We start from the raw sequence: 19,443 nt of genomic DNA, 5'->3' as shown, positions 1-19,443 counted from the left end.
CGAGTGACCTAAAGATCTTCCAACTCCACGTTGGTTCCACTCGGTGACAGGCTCACCCCACCACTGAGCAGAACTGCTCAAATTCCAGGGAAAAGGACACACCGACATGGCTCTGATAGAACCCTGCCCAAAAACGCCAATCCCCCAGAGACTCAAAATGCTCTCTCAAGGCAAAACACCCCGAAATCATAAGCCCCCCTCAGCAGGAACCAGACCTGGAAGAAACTTTAAGAGAGCAAAAAAAACTCTCGTTCAGTGCTAAGGAAATGATTAACATCGATTAACGATTAACATTTCTGACTTAAAGGGTGAAGCAAAATGCTTTTCATACTCCCTACTATCTGATAGGGAAACAGTGAGTAGATAAATTTATGAGCCAATTGTTCACCCTGAGCAGGCTTAGAGATTAAACATCAGAGTTGGAGTTTAAGATGGCTTTTGGTGTTTTATGTTTGAAGTAATCCGTTGCTTCATAATTTGCATCTAGTTGAACCAGTTTGTTGGGGTGTACAGATGCTTTTGAAAAAAACTTTGTTGCTATAGTTTGCAGGAAAGTGTAAATATAGGTGACATCTGTGTCCCGATGGAGTTGCACATTTCTGACAAACCATGGAGTGTTTAGGATCATACGTAGACATTTGTTTTGCACTCATTGCAATTTGAGAATATTAGTATCAGCAGTATGGCTCCAAACTACTTATCTACGAACCATCAGTTTGTAGATAAGTAGTTTGATTCTGGTGTTTAGTTTACTGTTCCTGTTGATTAGAGGATAGAGTTGAGCAATGGCTTTTGACGCCTTTATACAGAGAGCCTTGGTATGGCAGCTGAAAGAGCCTTCTGTCCAGTAGTACACTAAGGTATTTGACTTCTGTTTGCCACAGGATTTTCGTGTTAAACAGGAAGATGTCCCCTTTAGGAAGGATCGGCCTTCTGGTGAATAGCATGACTATGCTTTTCTGGGGATTTACTTGCAGTCTCCATTTGCAGAACCATTTTTCAATCTGTAGTAAGTTTACTTGCAGTTTTTTTATGGCAAGATGTGGTGGTAGAGATCTGGCTAATATTGCTGTGTCATCTGCTTAGAGGGCCATAATAGATGACAATGGATTGTGTGGGATATCAAACATGTATATGGCAAACAAAATTTGATACTATACTAATCTGATCTTGATTTGAATAAGTCTGTCAAAAAGGTATGATTTAATTAGATGAACCATTTCCAAAGGTATTCCAGTTAAGATCGGTTTATGCAGTAATCCGAAATGCCAAATTTTATCAAATGCACTGGCTATGTCAAGAAAAACAGCTCCAGTGCATTGATGCCAATTGTATCCAATGGAGATGTATTCAACTATTCTATGTATCTGTTGAGTGGTACTATGGAATTGATGAAATCTGAACTGCTCTTTAGGAAGAATGTTTAACTTGTGTAGGAAGGCCTGGAGTCTGGTAAGAGTAACTTTTTCTGCGATTTTACCCAAATTTGAGATGAGGCTGATTGACCAATAATTTTGATGCAGGTGCAGGTCTTTTCCAGTCTTATGAATTGGAATTATATCCGTCATCTTCTAACGGGAAGGGAAATGTTTGAAACGGAGGATGGAATTAATTATGTGGTCAGATGTACAATAGCTATACAAGGCAGCAGCTTAATCACCTTGTTGGTGCCATCAGGTCCAGGAGCCTTTTTGTTTATTAATATCTTGATTATATCATATATTTCTGCTGGTGATGTGGGTGGAATTTGATTGGAGCAGGTTACAGAAAATTTTAATAAACATCTGACATGTATGGATCTTGTAGATGTGATTGAAGTCTAGATGTTCATATGAGAGTTTACATTGCTTGTCTAAGTTTTCTGCTATTTCTTCGGCTTTATCTACATCAGTTTGGATGAGGCCGAGATCTGTTTGGAGAGGGGGAGGAGATTTGTTTTTGTTTTTGATCTTTCTGATTAGATTCCATATGGAGTGATTGTCAGGAGGGATAGAAGTCAATCTTTCTTCCCAAAGTTGACTTCTATGTGCTTTAAGGGCATCTCTCACTGCAGAATTAAGCCTATTCAGGATTTGTTTGTCTTGTGGTGCATGGATATTGTGAAACCTTTTCCTAGCCTTATTTTTCTCCTTGATCAGGTTCATGATGTCTCTGGCAAGTGGTTGGGCCTGAGAGCAGTTGTGGAAGTAGTGATTGCTGTAAGGGCTGCATTAATTTGTTGGGTCAGGTGTTTAACAGCTGTTTCAATTTCTTCTTTGGATTTTATAAGAGGAACAGGACCAATATATTTCGGGAGTACTTTGGACAACCTTTCCCATGATATGAATGAGTGTGGGGGAGACAGTTTTTCTTGGTTTCCCAACTGGAAACCAAGCTAAGGAAATTGAAATGTCAGAGAAATGTATTTTTCATACGCAAGCTCTCTGTCGGTGTGTAAAACTAATCACTAAAAGAAGAGCCATAAGCCTTCATTTCGGTGATGTAAAATTACATAGGCAAAGTGGATACTAGATTCAACATTATTTCAAAGTCGAATTTTTGTAGAAACTGAAAGTTTCACAAGTTGACCTGAGAGTTTAAGAGAATACAATCCTCAGCACTTTCATAGTTTCTACAAACATTCAGCTTTGAAATAATATTGGATCTAGCGTCCACTTTGCCTATGTAATTTTACATTGCTGAAATAAAGCCTTATAGTTCTTCCTTTAGTAATTAATTTTATGCACCAACCGAGAGAGTTCACTTATGAAAAATATATTTCTCTGAGATTTCGATTTCTTTAGTGCTGAACAAGAGATTTTACTCTTTTAAGGTTTCTTCTGGATCTGGCTCCTGAGGAGAGGGGGCTTAAGATTTCGGGAGAAGTTTGTCTTGAGAAAGCAATTTGAGTTTCTGGGGAAAGTGTTTTCCAGTGTGGCAGTGTGGGGCCATGTCAGTGGATACTTTTCCTTGGAATATGAGCTGTTCTGCTCAGTGGTAAGGTGAGCCTGTCACTGAGTGGAACCAATGCTTAGATGGACGATCATTCAGTCACTCATTTAGAGTGATCTGTGGGATCACCTAATTTTTAGAGAGGACCTTTACATTTAAGGCTCCTGTTCAGGGAGGCTTAAGATTTTTTTTTTTTTGGGGGGGGGGTTCTGCTCAGTGGTAGGGTGAGCCTGTCACTCGTTTAGAGTGATCTGTGGGATCACCTAATTTTTAGAGAGGACCTTTACATTTAAGGCTCCTGCTGAGAGAGACTTAAGATTTTTGGGGGAAGGGGAGCGTTTCCTTTAGAGAGCAATTTGAGTCTCTGGGGATTAGCATTTTCTGGCAGGGTTTCTATCATGTCAGTGGGTGCTTTTCCCTGAAATATGAGCGGTTCTGCTCAGTGGTAGGGGTGAGCCTGTCATTGAGGGGGAACCAATGCTGAGCTTGATGATCTTTCAGTTACTCGTAGGGAGTAGTCTGGGGGATTGCCTAATTTTTAAAAAAGTGCTTTACTTAAATAGTGCCTTGAGGCAGCTGTTGAGCATCTGGGGATTTGAGTCCATTGGGGTGGCCTGTATTAGGGTTGCTTTGGCCAATGCTTTTCCCTGGAATATGAGAGGATCTGCTAAGTGATAGGGTGAGCCCTGTTACTGAGAAGAGCCACTTCTTTAAATGATCCTTCAGGTCACTCATTGTTGGGCAATCTGAGGAATCGCACAAATTTTTGGAAAGACGACCCCTGAACATAAACAGATGTGGTCTCTGAAGAGAACCAACCAGTTTGAAACAGCTGTCAGATAAGTGAAACCTTTATCACTAATAAAAGATAAATATATGGACACCTGGGCAGCACTCATGTCTTTTGAGTAGTGCAGGCTAAAGCAACTCGAGGATTGCATTCTCATAAACTCTCGGGTCAACTTACGAAACTTTGATAGTTTCTACAAACATTTGGCTTTGAAATAATGTTGGATCTAGTATCCACTTTGCCTATGTAATAGTACATTTTTTATGTTTTATATGTTCATCAGTTATCCTGTTGGTGCTATTTTGAGGAAATTTAAATTTTCAATTAAAACAATAATGTCAGCTAAATTGCAACAAACCTTTTTTCTCATTACTTGACTCATTTTTTTACATATGAGATTTTTTAGGATACACCATTTTTTAAGATTTTTAAATTCAAAAAGTAAACCAGTGAAGGAAAATAACTTGGGTCAAAATTGGCTGAATAATTTGTCTAGAGATATCTGTCACATTTTATCAACCTCCAATTCCATTTTGACCCAACTGTGCGAAAATGTTTTAAGGAACCTTTTGCAATTTAGCAGTGACTGTATTCCATTGCAAAATTAACTGAACAATGCACTCTGTGAATGAAGTAACTCTCCCACTTCCTTAAAACTCTCTTCTTTCATATGGATCTAAATGTGCTGAAATTGAAGTAACTTGAGGAATACCTATATTCTAAATTTGGTTGAAATTCATTAAGCAATTTAATTGATACAGAAACAAGGTAGGCCTTTCAAGAGATAAAAGTAATACTACCATTCACAGCATGCAGATTCTACTGTAAAGATTTTGACATTAATACTTACTATGAAAACTAAATTTAAAATCTTACTATACATCCTCTTCTAAAGTTCATCTAGACAGGCAAAGCGACTGTAAAACAAGAATACAGTAACTGAATTATAATGCATTAAGAATGAATGTTATTTATAATATTTTAACAAATTTAAATGCTAAAACAATTAAAGTTATAAAATTTAATTTTACATGAATAATTCTTATACATGATATAACTGGTAATTAGTTTACGGAATTAACAACGCATATAAAGTATATTAATTAAAGTTACCTTTAATGAATAACTTCTATATTTCGGCAAAGTCACATTGCCATCTTCAGGAACATAAAGATATGGTATGTGCATTCCCTTATCCGCTCTACCAAAGACCAACCACTTCCCCTAGACCTACCTGGTGTATACTAGGTCCCTTGCAGCTGCAAACTGTCCTACTTTGGCCAAACAGGCAGAACAACAAATATCAGGATTTCAGAACACAAAGACTACATCCAGTTTCACCAGTACAGCTGCTCTGGGCTGGCAGACCATGCCTTAGATACCCACCATAAAATTCGTTGGAAGAAAACAAAAATAATTCATCGCAGCAAGTTTAAATACGAAAGATTATTCAAAGAATCTTCAGCAGCTCTAAAAAACTTTCCTAACCTCAACAAAGTTGGGTGCATGAAACTACCCCAAATTTGGGAGACTTACATTATGAGAACTTCAGCCCAACTGCCAAGACTACCAAATTAGCCCGCAAGAGGGCACCATTAGGACTTTAGGAACAATATTAGTTTCTTGCTTTCTTCCTCATTTGCTTGTGTTAGTGCCTTGAGTGCACATACCATATCTTTATGTGCCTGAAGATGGCAATGTTACGTTGCCGAAATATAGAAGTTATTCATTAAAGTTAACTTTAATTAATATACTTTATATGCGTTGTTAATTCCGTAAACTAATTACCAGTTATGTCTAACCAACGTATAAGCCTTGCTACTAGAATCTTATACATGATATGCAGAATCTTATTTGTTTTTAATAAGATATCACTTTTAAAGCAGCAAACTATTTGGTGATTAAAACAAATTAGGGATGAGAATAAAGCAGTTCATCCAAACCTTAAGAAGCATGCTCACTACTGTTCTTAAACAACTTAAAAAAATTAATTCAACATCATTTTCTGACATGTACACTCAAGGAGTGTAGGACACTATGATAATAATACATAATGTATGAACACATGATTATGATACATACACTCAAGGAGTGTAGGACACTATGATAATAATACATAATGTATGAACACATGATTATGATACATAATGTGTTGTATGAAAGGAGAGCAGATTAGCACTCCCCTTGATAAGGACGGACCGGCCTCTGGGCCTAATACATATAAGGTTAAGGCACTGCCGCATACTTCGCGGCACTTAACCAATTTTTTTGTCTTGTGAATGAGAGCAGAAGTATTGAAAGATAAGATTAGGAGAATGGAAGAGATAAATGCAAGGCGAATCAGAGTAGGAGAGAGAGAGAATTTAGGGAGTATGAGTGAGAGGTATGGGGGTGCTAGAAGAGGAGAGAATGGAAACAGTAGAAGAGAGGGAATGAGAGAGAGGTATGGGAATGCTAGCAGACGAGAGGATGGAAACAGTAGGAGAGACGGAATGAGAGAGAGATATGGAAGTGCTAGAAGAGGAGAGAATGGAAACGGTAGGAGAGATGGAATGAGAGAGGGGTATGGGAATGCTAGAAGACGAGCGGATGGAAACAGTAGTAGGAGAGACAGAATGAGAGAGGGATATGGAAGTGCTAGAAGTGGAGAAAATGGAAACAGTAGGAGAGAGGGAATGAGAGAGATGTATGGGAGTGCTAGAAGAGGAGAGAATGGAAACAGTAGAAGAGAGAGGTATGGGAATGAAAGAAGAGGAGAGAATGGAAACAATAGGAGCGAGGGAATGGTAAGAGGTATAATGTATGGCGACTCAATGATCCGTGGTGTTCAAGATAGGATGCGTGAGGAGTGTTTGCCAGGACGAACAATAGAAAGGGTGGCTATGGCAATTAAGAGAGGTGAAAGGGTGGATGAGATGATTGTGATGGTAGGAACGAATGACTTGAGTGGTAATGTAAGTCGGGCAGCGAGAGATATGAGATTTTTGCTTGAGACTGTACGGAAGAAGACAGAGAGAGGAAAAATAGTGTGCGTGTTGCCTAGGTATGATAATGATGAGCTGAGCAGAAGAGCGGTGATATTGAATGGCATAATAGCGAGAATGTGTGACAAGAGAGGACTGGTATATGTGGATGCCTGGAGTGTGTTTGAGGAAAGAGAGGAGTTGTATGCGAGAGACCGTTTACATTTGAATGAGGAAGGACGTAGGCATCTGGAGAGATTGCTGTTCTGAACGAGTCAGTGTGTCCCAGGGAGGATGATAGCAGGGGTGGCCTCTTGTGGGAATGGATACTTGGGAGAAGGGAGACAATGTCAGGTAACACTGAGCCCAGTGGAGTCCAGAAGAGATAATGCTGGGTATAGAAACAATGGCATTTATATGCTGTATACTAATGCCAGGAGTATCCGGAATAAGGGAGAGGAATTGGTGGCACAGATAGCATCAGCCTGGCCAAAAATTATTGCGATCACTGAGACGTGGTTGACAGAAGGGGATATAAAAACAGGAATAGAAGTCGCTGGGTATAGCATTTTTCGTGAGGATAGGAGGGGAAAGCGTGGTGGTGGGGTGCTGCTTATGATAAGTGATGACCTATGTCCTCTAAGAGTGGAGAATTTGGAAGGAAGTGAGACAAATGATTTTGAGAACGTATGGTGTGAGGTAGAGGTAGGCAAGACAGGATATTTAGTGGTGTGTTGCTACAGACCCAGGAGCACAGAGGATGGGGACCAGGAGATGTTTAGACAGCTAAGTTTGGCAAGTGCAAGAAGAATGATTTTTATGGGAGATTTTAACTTCAGTAGTATAAATTGGAGAGAGGAAGATGCATGTAGCAATAGGGGAATGGAATTTCTAGAATTCTTGAGGGACAAATGTCTTAGGCAACATGTAACAGAGGGAACAAGAGGTTCAAAAATTTTGGATTTGGTTATAGCATCAGAAGAGTTGATAATAACTGAGTTGACGTCTCTCCCACCAGTTGGAGAGAGTGACCATATGGTGTTGACTTGGAAAATGAATAGACATGCAGGAGTATCAAAGAGACGGGAACTTATGTGGAATTATAAGGTAGGTGATTATAATAGTCTTAGACGTCAACTTCGGGAAGTTTCATGGAGGGAGGAATTGGAAGGCCGGGATATCACCAGTGCGTGGGAAATTGTGAAAGAATATTTGTTATCAGCAATGGTAAGTTGTATACCACGAGTGAAGAAGAGGATGCAATTTGGAGTAAAATGGATGACAAACAATATTAAACAGGAATTGCAAGCGAAAAAGAGGCTATGGAAGAGATATAAGGAGATAGGTGAAGAGATGCATGAGGAATATAAGACACAGGCCAGAAGAGTGACTAGTGTGGTAAGGAAAGCGAAACTGGAATATGAGAGGAGATTGGCCCTAAGATCCAAAGAAAATCCTAGGGAATTTTTTAGCTATGTGGCCAGTAGGAGGAGAAATGACTGTGGAAGAATGATATTGTGGGATAAAAATGGGAATAGAGTGACTGATGCAGAGGACATAGTGGAATTGTTCAATGAACACTTTATTGGAGTATTTCATCCTAGAGGAGTCAGTTTTAATGCTAGAGGGATAGGACTGGTACGAGGTCTGGAGGTACAGGAGGAGAGTGTGTTTCAGATACTGAGTACTTTGGATGTCAGTAAAGCTGTGGGACTGGATGGTATTTCGCCACGAGTTTTGAGAGAATGTGATAGGGAATTGACAGTAACTTTAACGTGGCTTTTCAATGAAAGTCTGGCTTTGGCAAAGGTGCCCAGGGAATGGAAGGAAGGTAAGATAGTGCCATTGCATAAGGGTGGTAACAGACTGGAAGTGTCTAATTATAGGCCAGTCTGTGTGTCATCAGTAGTTGTTAAGATCTTGGAGAAAGTAGTGAAGGACCGTGTACAGCATTGGGAAGATGAGGGTAATGTTATCTGTGAGAATCAACATGGATTTGTGAAAGGACGCTCTTGTTTTAGCAATATGCTAGCCTTTTATAATAAAGTTACAAGAACATAAGATGAGGGAAAGGCATATACTGCAATTTTCTTAGACTTGGCGAAGGCATTTGACAGGGTGCCACATGATAAGCTTATATTTAAGTTGCAGCACATGGGTCTGGATGTCAGATTGGTCAACTGGATTCAGGATTGGCTGTCTGATAGGTATCAGAGAGTTGTGTATGGTGGAGCAGTTTCCAGGAGGCAGAGGGTTACAAGTGGGGTCCCACAGGGCTCAGTACTAGGACCTATATTGTTTAACCTTTATATCAATGACATAGCCAGTGGATTGCAGGGGGATATTCAGTTGTTTGCAGATGATGCGAAGCTGGGAAGGATTATTAGTAATAGTGCAGATGTGGTAGCCCTGCAAGAGGATTTAAATAAGCTAGATAGATGGGCAAATGAATGGGGGTGTCAGTTTAACGCTGGGGAGTTCTTTCGCTTGGTTGATCAGCGGGAAGGAGTGATGACAAGAGGCCATCCCTGGAAGTTATGAAAGGAAACTGTGAGCAAGAGGGTAAGGAGTGGTTTCTTTGTGTGGAGGGTGGTTGAGTCGTGGAATGCATTGCCTGATGGAGTGGTGGGAGCGAGAACGGTCAGTGAGTTTAAAGATTGGTATGATAGACTTTGTGTTTCTCAGGGGGGGACCTCCCCTCAGTGAGTCTTGACAGACTTTATGTCTTAGGAAGGACCTCCCTCGATGAGTCTTTTGACTCCTTGGAGGCCTGAATAATAATAATAATAATAATAATAATTAAGTTTACATTATTAAAAGTTTCCAATCAATAATTTTCCTCTAAATTAGTTTATTATCTGTCAGGAATCTGGCATTATCAAATCTTATAATAAAGCTATGACACAACCACATCTGGATTACTGTGCTGAGGTCTGGTCACCTAGGTTTCTAGGGGATGAGGAAGTGGTGGAGAGGATACTGAGGCGAGTGACTAAGATGTATGTGGAATGCTCCCTATTAGGAAATCGAGGATTTACGGGTTGCAAAAGTTGATTGATACATAAAAAAGGGGGGGGGGGATATAAAAAACATATTTAAGTTACTTAAGGAATTTTATAGGATTAATACAAAGAAAATATTTCAGCACTTGGCTAAAGGAGACAAGACAAGAGGTCATTCCAGGAAGCTGGGTAAGAGCATGGTTAGCAAGGGTGTGAGGATTAGATTTTTCACTTGGAGAGTGGTGAATGAATGGAATGAGTTGCCTCAGTCAGCTGTGAGTGCTTTGTCTGTTAATTGTTTCAAGGAGAGGTAAGATAGATATTGTGTTGATAGTTTGGGTCTCCCATTATGAGTCGCAAGACTCCATTGAGATGCTCGTGCAATAATAATAATTATAATACTCATTATACACATATTAATACTCATAATAAAACTCATTATGGTACCATAACTCAAAATGATGGTACAACATGATGGAATTCAATGCTGGCTGGGGCATTGCTCAATTAAACAAGACCCTCGTTGTTTTCATCAAGGAACCAGGGCAAACAGTGAAAAGTCAGCTACTAGAACAAACTCCAACTCAAAATGCAGAGATCAAGATTGGTATCATCAACATAAGAAGCAACAATGGAAAAGAAATGGAACTAGCAGAAGAATTAGATAAGTGCCAGATCGACATAATAGGTGTTACTGAAACAAAGAAAACAAAAACAGGCGAGATCTTTCTAAGCAACAAACACAAGATGTTATATTCAAGAAACAATAATCAAGGAAAAGGAGTAGCTATAATATTAAACACCAGATATGAGGATAATCTTCTTGAATGGCAGTCAATATCAAGTAGAGTTATGTGGGCTAATATCAGAATGGGAAACTGGACAATGAGACTTATTTGTGCTTATGGTCCCACAGAAGGTTCTAATAAAGAATTGGAGGAATTTTTTGAGGCATTAGAGAATGCAGCTGAAACGATGAAAAAGGAAAAGTTGGTCCTTGTTGAAGATCTAAACAGCAGAGTAGGAAATGATAATCAGACATATAAGAATGTTTTGGGAAAATTTGAAGAAAAGAGCAAAGCTAATAATAATGGTAAGTACCTGCTAGATGTCCAGAGCAAATATCTAACAGATACTTACCATTATTATTAGCTTTGCTATTTTCTTCAAATTTTCCCAGAACATTCTTAAATGTCATTTCCTACTCTGCTGTTTAGATCTTCAACAAGGACCCACTTTTCCTTTTTCATCGTTTCAGCTGCCTTCTCTAATTATCCTTCCTTTGTTCACTAATCCAAGTTGTTTATACATTTCTTCATCACCACCCTCCACATTCCTGAGCTTATAGCAACATCCAACAAAATATGTCTTCCTGTCAACTTCCATATTACATCACACTGCCTCATTACCAGTACCACTATTTCCCTCTTACATATCTACCCTATCTGGACTTAATTCCCCTGCTATCATCAGCAACTCCCTTTCCCATCCTCATGAAAAATACTGTATCCTTCCATTTCTATTCCCATTATGAGAGAAGGTATGAAATAATTCTTAAAGAAGAAAAAAGAATAGTAAGAAAGTAAAGATTGCGAGTCTTCTGCTTCAGTATGATAGGACAGAATTAAGAAGTAGGCCCATAATTTCCAATCAGTCAATAAGAAGATTGATTCTTATAGCCTTCATTCCATCAGGAGGAATGAAGGCTATAAGAAAGAATACTGGCCATGCACAATTTTTCTGTATACAAATGCTTTAGAAAAAAAAGCATTAGGAATAATAATAATAATTATTATTATTAACATCCAACCTCCATGGAGTCAGAGACTCATTGTGGGAAGTATACACTATTGCACACAATACTCATCGAACCATGCCTTAAAATAATTCAATGTGTCTACATTCACAACACACTCAGGCAATGCATTCCACTCACCAACCACTCTCCATGCAAGAACTTTCTCCTAGCTCCTCTGCTCACACCCTCTTTATATAGTTTCCAGCAATGGCCTCTTGTTCTACACCCCCCCCTCTCATTGTATGAAAAATCTCTTTCATGTCAACTTGATAACAACGCCTGATTAGCTTATATGTCTCAATCATATCCTCCCTCTTCCTCCTATTCAAGAGGCTTTGCATTTACATTCTCTCGATCACTTCTCGTACTCCACATTCCAAAGACCACTAACAACCTTTGTGAATCTTCTCTGGACCCTTTCCAACATATCCTCATTATAATGAAAACCCAGCGATTAGATCTATGCACAATAATCTATATTAGGCGTGATCAAAGACTTATACAATGGCATCATATCCTCTTTATTTCTGCATGTCAGGATCTTCTGCATCATTGCCATTATCCGATGTGATATCTTCATAACTTGTGCAATGTGGCCCCTGAACTTCAGGTATTTGTCCATGACCACCACCACCACCACTCCCAGATCTCTCGTTTCCTCTGCCTCCTTTAAAGTTTCACTACCAAGTATCCTTCGCATCCCATCACTGCTTATTAAATTTCAAAACCTTATACTTTGCAACGTTGAGCTGACAGTTCCACTTACCTGCCCATTCATGCAATCTATTCAAATCCTTCTGCAAGACCATAACATCTGCTTGGCTCTACATTGCTCTCCCAAATTTTGCATCATCTGCAAACAGATCCATATCACTAGATAAACCTATTCCAATATCATTAACATACAAACTGAACAACAATAGTCCCAAAACTGATGCCTGCAGTGCACCACTAGTGACCTTCCTCTTATGGGATACCGCACCCCATATACAACTTTATGATACCTATCTGACAGCCAGTCACTGATCCAACTCAAAAGTCTGTTATCCAATCCCATCTGTTTCAATTTATTTACCAGCATGTTGTGTGGTAGTCTATCAACAGCTTTTGCAAAATTCAAGTACATCACTGTATATGCATTTCCCCAGTCCAAGGTATGTGACACCTTGTTATAGTACATAAGTAAGTTAGTGGTACATGATCTTCCTTTAACAAACTCATGCTAATAACCACAGAGAATACTGCTGTTATCATCCTATTTCTGCATCCTACTTTTCACCAATCTCTCCAGTATCTTCACCACAACTCCAGATATACAGGTTAGCCTATAATTTGAAGTCACAGCCTTATCACCACCTTTATGCAGTGGAACAATTTTTATCTTCTTTCCACTCCCTTGGAACCTGTGCTATTGCAAGACTCTTATTAAACAGGCATGCCAATACTACTGCCAATTGCCTTAAGATCTGTGATGATATGTCATCAAATCCTATTGCCTTATTGACATCAAGTTTATTTATTTCTTCAAATACCTCCTGCTTATTCGCAATTAAGCCATCCTCTGCACTTAAGCTCCTCATGATTCCATCCTGATCAGAGTTAAACACCCTTATTAATTGATCATTAATAAGGGTGTTTTTTATACCTTAATTAATACCTCAACAATGTCTTCTGCAGCAGTTATCATTTTCATCAAATAGCATCATCTTACCATAATCATACTTCCTTCTATTTGGCACATATCTAAAAACTCTCTAGGGATTTTCATCACCTGGTTTGCTAATTTCTACTTATACTGCGCTTTTGTTGTCCTTACTAGTCACTCTACTGACTCGTTCTTTATACTCTTACATAAGAGTATAAAGAACAAGTCAGGAGAGTGACTTGTTTAGAGGAGAGTGAGGATTATTATCATTATTCGTCTTGTACTGTCTCCAAAGTTCTTTCTTCTTATTATTACAGATTTCATGCTTAATCCCCTCATTCATCCATTTTGAACTTAACTTTTTATCTTTGGAATACATTTGCACATTGATGCTGTTATGTATTTCTTTGTCAGTTTCCAAATAGCATTTATTTCCTTACCATTCAACTCCTCATTCTGTGCTACAGCTCCAAGCTGTCTCCCAAGTTTGTCATAATCATCAGCCTTGTACTTTTGTATATATCCTTTCCTCACAGAATCTGTGCATATGGCAGACATATCATCATTAACATCAAGCTTAATCAAAAGTACTTTCTTCTTCCAGACTTTATGCTTAAGCCCCTTGTTGTTCCATTTTAAAGGAATGAGTTTGTGTAATGACTGACTCATTCTCTTCAACAATTGTTGATAACAGTCAAACATGGTTAACTGAGGAGGGTTTTTCTAACAGGAATAGAAATTGAAAGGTATAGCATATTTTGGCAGGATAGTCAAAGTAAATGTGGTGGTGGTGGTGGAGTGCTACTCATGATAAGAGATGAACTGTGCACTCTCAGGGTGAAGAATTACAGTGGAAATAATACTAATGGTTTTGAGAGTATATGGTATGAGATAGACATTTATAAGATAAGATATTTAGTAGGATGTTACTATAAACCAGTGAATACAGATGGTGAGGAACAGGAAATGTTCAGGCAAATTAGTTTGCAAGTACAAAACAAAATAAAAGCGAGGGTGTGCTGAAAAGTTGTGATAATTTTGAATTTCTACAAAAACTCTGACATGTCTTGTACGTTCTAAAAGAAAAAGAACAAATTATTACAATATGATGAAACAGAGAGATTAGAGGGAGTTTTAAGATATTATGTTCTTTCTTGTGGTTATATCAGCTGCTTTCAGATCAAAGTCAGCATATTTGAGTTTTATATGTGGGAACATAAAAATTGGGTATATTAGGTTGCATAACATGTCTGTGATGGTTCAATATCATGGACATTCCATATATGCATCATCTATAGCAGGCATTTCATGTGTGTTTAGTGATCTGATTAAGGTCTTCCATATATCAGGTAGGATTAAACCTTGATTCCTGTTGAGGTTTTTTGTGAAACGGGCGACTGTAACTGCTTCTTTGAAGATTCTGGAATGGTAGTTTTCTTCTATATAAGGCATATAACTTTTATTCCATTCAATAATGTGGTTGGTTGTAGAGAAGTGGAAAGAAAGGCCAGATATATCTTGTCTGTTATTTCTTATATAACCGATGTTCTCGACAAGTAAATCATGTATCCGCGACACGCATATTATTTCACGCTCAGTACTATTTTGCAGGCACAGACTTCTGTGGCTAATTGGTTCAAAAGATATATTTCGGTGATTGCACCACATTTTTATTATTCAGTTATATAAAACACTGAAATAATAGTTCCCGACAAGTTTCGTAAATAGTAGGATTTACGTCTTCAGGGAGTAAATAGTATAACTTAAAGTTTAAACAAGAGAATTAATAAATACAAATCATAACCGTCTGGCTATTCATAAAACTCAAATAACAGAATGCAGATACATAACATTATTGATGTTGAACAATACAGTACAATGTCACGTGTTCTTGTTCTCGTTCATATAGTCCGAGCTCAGATTGAGGTAGATTTTTTATTAGAGCTGACTACACTTGATGGAGAATTAAACCTTGATTTTTATTGCATTGGGTTTGGTTTTTTAGCATATTAGCAGCTTCTTTAAATTTTCTTATATAACTGTTGTTTTCTATGTATGACATCGTCGCTTTTTGCCAGAGTACATCGTGTCCAGTGGAAGTGGTATGGAAAGCAAGACCCGTTTTTTGTTCTCTTTTGTATTGTACGTCTTTTTGGTGTTCAGCCATGCGTATTTCTCCAGATCTTCCTGTCTGTCCTACGTAGCAAATCCTGCAAGAGCAATGTATTTTGTAGACTTCTGGTTTTTTAAGAGGATGATGAGGTGGTTTTGGTGGATGTAGGAATCTTGAGATTTTTTCCATAGGAAGGAAGGCTACTTTTATGTTGTGTTTGTTCATTAATTTGGCTAGCTTGTCTGTAACATTTTTGATATAAGGAAGCGAGATTGCGTTTTTGTAATCCTGTTTTATTATGTTGTTAGCTAGAGGTATTTTAAGGATTCTCTTGATGGTTTTTGTTTCATATCCATTCTGTTGGAGGATTCGTGTTAAGTATTTTAGTTCTTCATTACATCTTTCTTGTGTGCTGGAAATATTGTATGCTCTGTCTCGAAGAGTTTTAATTAAGCTTATTTTTTATGAAAGATGGTGGTGTGAGGTTGCATTTAGAAATCTTCCAGTGTTTGTCGGCTTCCTATATACTGAGAAGGAGAGTTTACTTTCTTCATTAACTTCTAATAGAATATCCAGAAAAGGAAGTTTTTTATTTTTTTCTTGTTCTAAAGTGAATTTTATGGTGTTGTGCAAATTGTTGAGATAATCTTTGAAATTGATAAGTTCATCTGTTGTTCCACTGAATATGATGAAAATATCGTCCACATAGCGTAGCCATATTTTTGGTTTTTTTATGATAATTCTTAAGAGCGTTGTTTTCAAATTTTTCCATAAATAGGTTTGCTAATACTGGTGATAATGATGAACCCATGGCCAGTCCTTCTTTTTGTTCCCAGATTCTATCTTTATAGGTGAAAAAATCTTGAATCTTTTTAAACATTGTTTAAAAAGATTCAAGATGTCCGGAGGGAAGAGGTCTTCTAGGAGATTCAAAATTTCTTGTCTCGGGACGTTTGTAAACAAGCTGATAATGTTGAGACTTGCTAAGATGTCTGTTAGACCAATATGTATATCTTTCACTTTTTCTATGAAATGTTTATTATTTTTTATGAAGGAAGATGTTTTTCCTATATGTTGTGAGATCATGTTGGTGAGGTATTTCGCCAAGTTGGAAGTCGGTGAATCTCTTCCATCTACTATTGGTCTTAAAGGTATATCTGTCTTATGGATCTTTAGAACACCATATATTCTTGGTATCAAAGAATGTTTTGATTGTAAGTATTTTTTAAGTTCTTCCGTCCAGAGAGGCACTTTTTTTATTAGATCATTTGTTTTTTTTGTGTAGGCCAAGTCGGGTCTCTGTCTATGGGTTTGTAGGTGTTGGTATCTTCCAGGAGACTTTTCATTTTGTTATCATATTCTGTAGCATTTAAAACGACAGTTGCGTTGACTTTATCCGCTTTTATTATGACAATATTTTTGTCATCCTTTAACTTTTTAAGGCAAACGTATTCATTGTAAGGTAGATTCCTACGAGGTAATCTGTTTTTTAATAGTAAAGCTGTACTTTCTATACGGATAAGATCTGCCGTGTTGTCTGGTAGATTTCTAATTCCTTTTTCTATTTGTGCTATGATATCAATTTTTGGAAGGAAACGTGGGGTTAAGGCGAAGTTAAAACCCTTAACCTAAACCCTTTTGGAAGATACCAACACCTACAAACCCATAGACAGAGACCCAACGAGAATTAAACCTACAGGTTTAATTCTCCATCAAGTGTGGTCAGCTCTAATAAAAAATCTACCTCAATCTGAGCTTGGACTGTATGAACGAGAACAAGAACACGTGACATCGTCCAGTATTGTTCAACGTCAATAATGTTATATATCTGCATTCTGTTATTTAAGTTTTATGAATAGCCAGACAGTTATGATTTGTATTTATTAATTCTCTTGTTTAAACTTTAAGTTATACTATTTACTCCCTGAAGATGTAAATCCTACGATTTACGAAACTTGTTGGGAACTATTATTTCAGTGTTTTATATAACTGAATAATAAAAAAATGTGGTGTAATCACCAAAATATATCTTCAGTACTATTTTGTTATTGAATTAGAATTATCAGTTAACATCTAGCTTGTAATTTACTTTGCCTACCTTATTTGTATCCTGAAGATGCCGACAGCAATAGCCGGTGAAACTAGTTGGTTATTAAATAGTTTATTAACACTTGACCAATACTTCTAAATAAGAGTTAGTTATTCATTATTTGTGATATGTTTCAAACCATAACAGCATTTGAAATGAAACTTAAATTATTTGAAAGCTCAACTTGGTTATGGCAAACAATTTTATGCATTTTGATACGTTGGTTAAAGGGGTGCTTAAGGGTCAAAGCTGTATAACTGAGAGGAGACCTCCACATAGCCTTTAAAGGAATGCGGAGAACCGACCAGGGCTTCTGACCTAATGTCCAATCCTCACCTTCTCGTGGTGCACCCTGTTGGGTATCTACTTTGATACTGAACGAACGAGGATGGGCTGGCAATTTGGGATTTAGCCGACCAAATTGTATTCTTATTGGTTAAACCAAAATAAAAAATGATGGTACAACATGACAAAATTTCATGCCGGCTGGGGCGTCGCCCGGTTAAACAAGGCCCCCGTTGTTTTCGCCAGGGAACCAGGGCGAACAGCGAAAAGTCAGCTACTGGAACAAATCTGAAAACAAACCCCAACTCAACATCACCAGAGTTAAAGATCGGTACTATCAACGTAAGAAGCCTGGGCAAAGAAATGGAGCTAGCTGAGGAATTAGATAAGTACCAGATCGACATAATAGGGGTGACTGAAACAAAAAAGACCAAAACTGGTGAGATCTTTCTGAGCAATAAATACAAAATGTTATATTCAGGCAATAACAATCAAGGAAAAGAAGGAGTAGCCATAGTATTCAACACAAAATACGAGGCTAATCTTCTTGAATGGCAGTCAGTCTCAAGTAGAGTAATGTGGGCAAATATGAGAATGGGGAACTGGACAATGAGACTTATTTGTGCCTATGGTCCCACAGAAGGTTCTACTAAGGTAGAAGTGGAGGAATTTTTTGAGGCTTTAGAAAAAGCAACTGACACAATGAAAAAGGAAAAGTTGGTCCTTGTTGGGGATCTAAATAGTAGAGTAGGAAATGATTGTGAGACATACAAAAATATTTTGGGAAAATTTGGAGAAAAGAGCAAAGCTAATAATAATGGCAAATATCTGTTGGATTTCTGCTCAGGACATGGACTGGTTATTACTAACACCATGTTCCAACATTAAAATGTGCACAAATTCACATGGAGAGAAGAGGCTAGGAATAAGAAAAGTCTCATTGACTATGTTATTGTTGATAGTGATGTTTTCTCCCTGGTGCAGGACACCAGAGTGTACAGAGGATTTGAAATTGGAAGTGATCACTATTTAGTCTTGAGCAGGATAAAATTGAATTTCATATTGAAAAGAATAACATGTAAGAAAGTTTTAAAGCGAATAAAAGTTGAGCAGCTCTCAGATGTAAACTGTAGACTAAAATACAGAAATATTATTGAAAAGAAAATGAAAGAGTTTGAGAACAGGAATCAAACCTTGGAGATTCAGTGGCAAACTCTGAAGGAAACATTGATTGATTCTGCCAGAGAGGCATGTGGTGAGGTTGTGTGCAAAGATAAAAAAATCAGAACTCCCTGGTGGACACAGGAAGTTAAAGAGGCAGTGAAGGAAAAGAAGAAAGCATATCAAAAGTTCCTGGCAAATAAGTCAGCTTTTACTCTTACAGAATACAGAGACAAATGTAAGAAAGCTAAACAGTGTGTAAAACTAGCTAAACAAAAGTCATGGGAGGACTTTGGCAAGAATATAGAAAATAAATATCAAGAAGGTGGCAAAATATTCTGGAGGTTGTTGAAGAAGCTTAGGAATGGAGGAAAGAGTGCTGTAAAAGGAATTAGAGATGATAAAGGTGAAATGAAAACAGGAGAAAAAGATATCCTTGAAGTATGGAGTAATTACTTTGAAAAACTGCTAAATGAAACAAGCAGTGATGACAGCACAGTGATAAAAAACACTGACCAGGCATGCAGTCAGGAATACATATCCATACTTGAAGTAGAAAAAGCCATCAAAGGCTTGAAATGTGGAAAGGCAGCAGGAGTAGATGATATTCGACCAGAAATGCTGAAGTATGGTGGTATAAGAGTCTTACAGTGGCTGCATTGCATA

At 37.8% G+C, this 19,443-nt stretch overlaps 1 protein-coding gene and 1 non-coding gene across 4 annotated transcripts in view; one reads left to right on the top strand and one right to left on the bottom strand.

The window, feature by feature from the left end:
• LOC150098116 (polyamine deacetylase HDAC10-like) overlaps window positions 1-19,443 on the bottom strand; it is a 420,755-nt gene that overhangs the window by 8,992 nt on the left and 392,320 nt on the right. For all 3 annotated transcript variants that reach the window (XM_090406206.1, XM_090406205.1, XM_090406204.1), the window contains one exon: window positions 4,572-4,638. In XM_090406206.1, the coding sequence (XP_090262332.1) occupies window positions 4,622-4,638 (17 nt within the window). In that variant the 3' untranslated portion in view covers window positions 4,572-4,621. The remainder of the gene's footprint in view (window positions 1-4,571; window positions 4,639-19,443) is intronic.
• Window positions 5,871-5,992, top strand: LOC150098117 (U6atac minor spliceosomal RNA). Its single transcript, XR_016549617.1, has one exon. It is a non-coding gene; the product is annotated as a U6atac minor spliceosomal RNA (small nuclear RNA).

This window comes from Typopeltis vanoorti, chromosome 16 (assembly GCF_054136105.1).
Source record: "Typopeltis vanoorti isolate ZY-2024b chromosome 16, IOZ_Tvanoo_1.0, whole genome shotgun sequence".
Taxonomy (NCBI): Eukaryota; Metazoa; Arthropoda; class Arachnida; order Uropygi; family Thelyphonidae; genus Typopeltis; species Typopeltis vanoorti.
The sequence above is the reverse complement of the archived record's forward strand: the minus strand, read 5'-3'. Positions and strand labels throughout refer to the sequence as shown.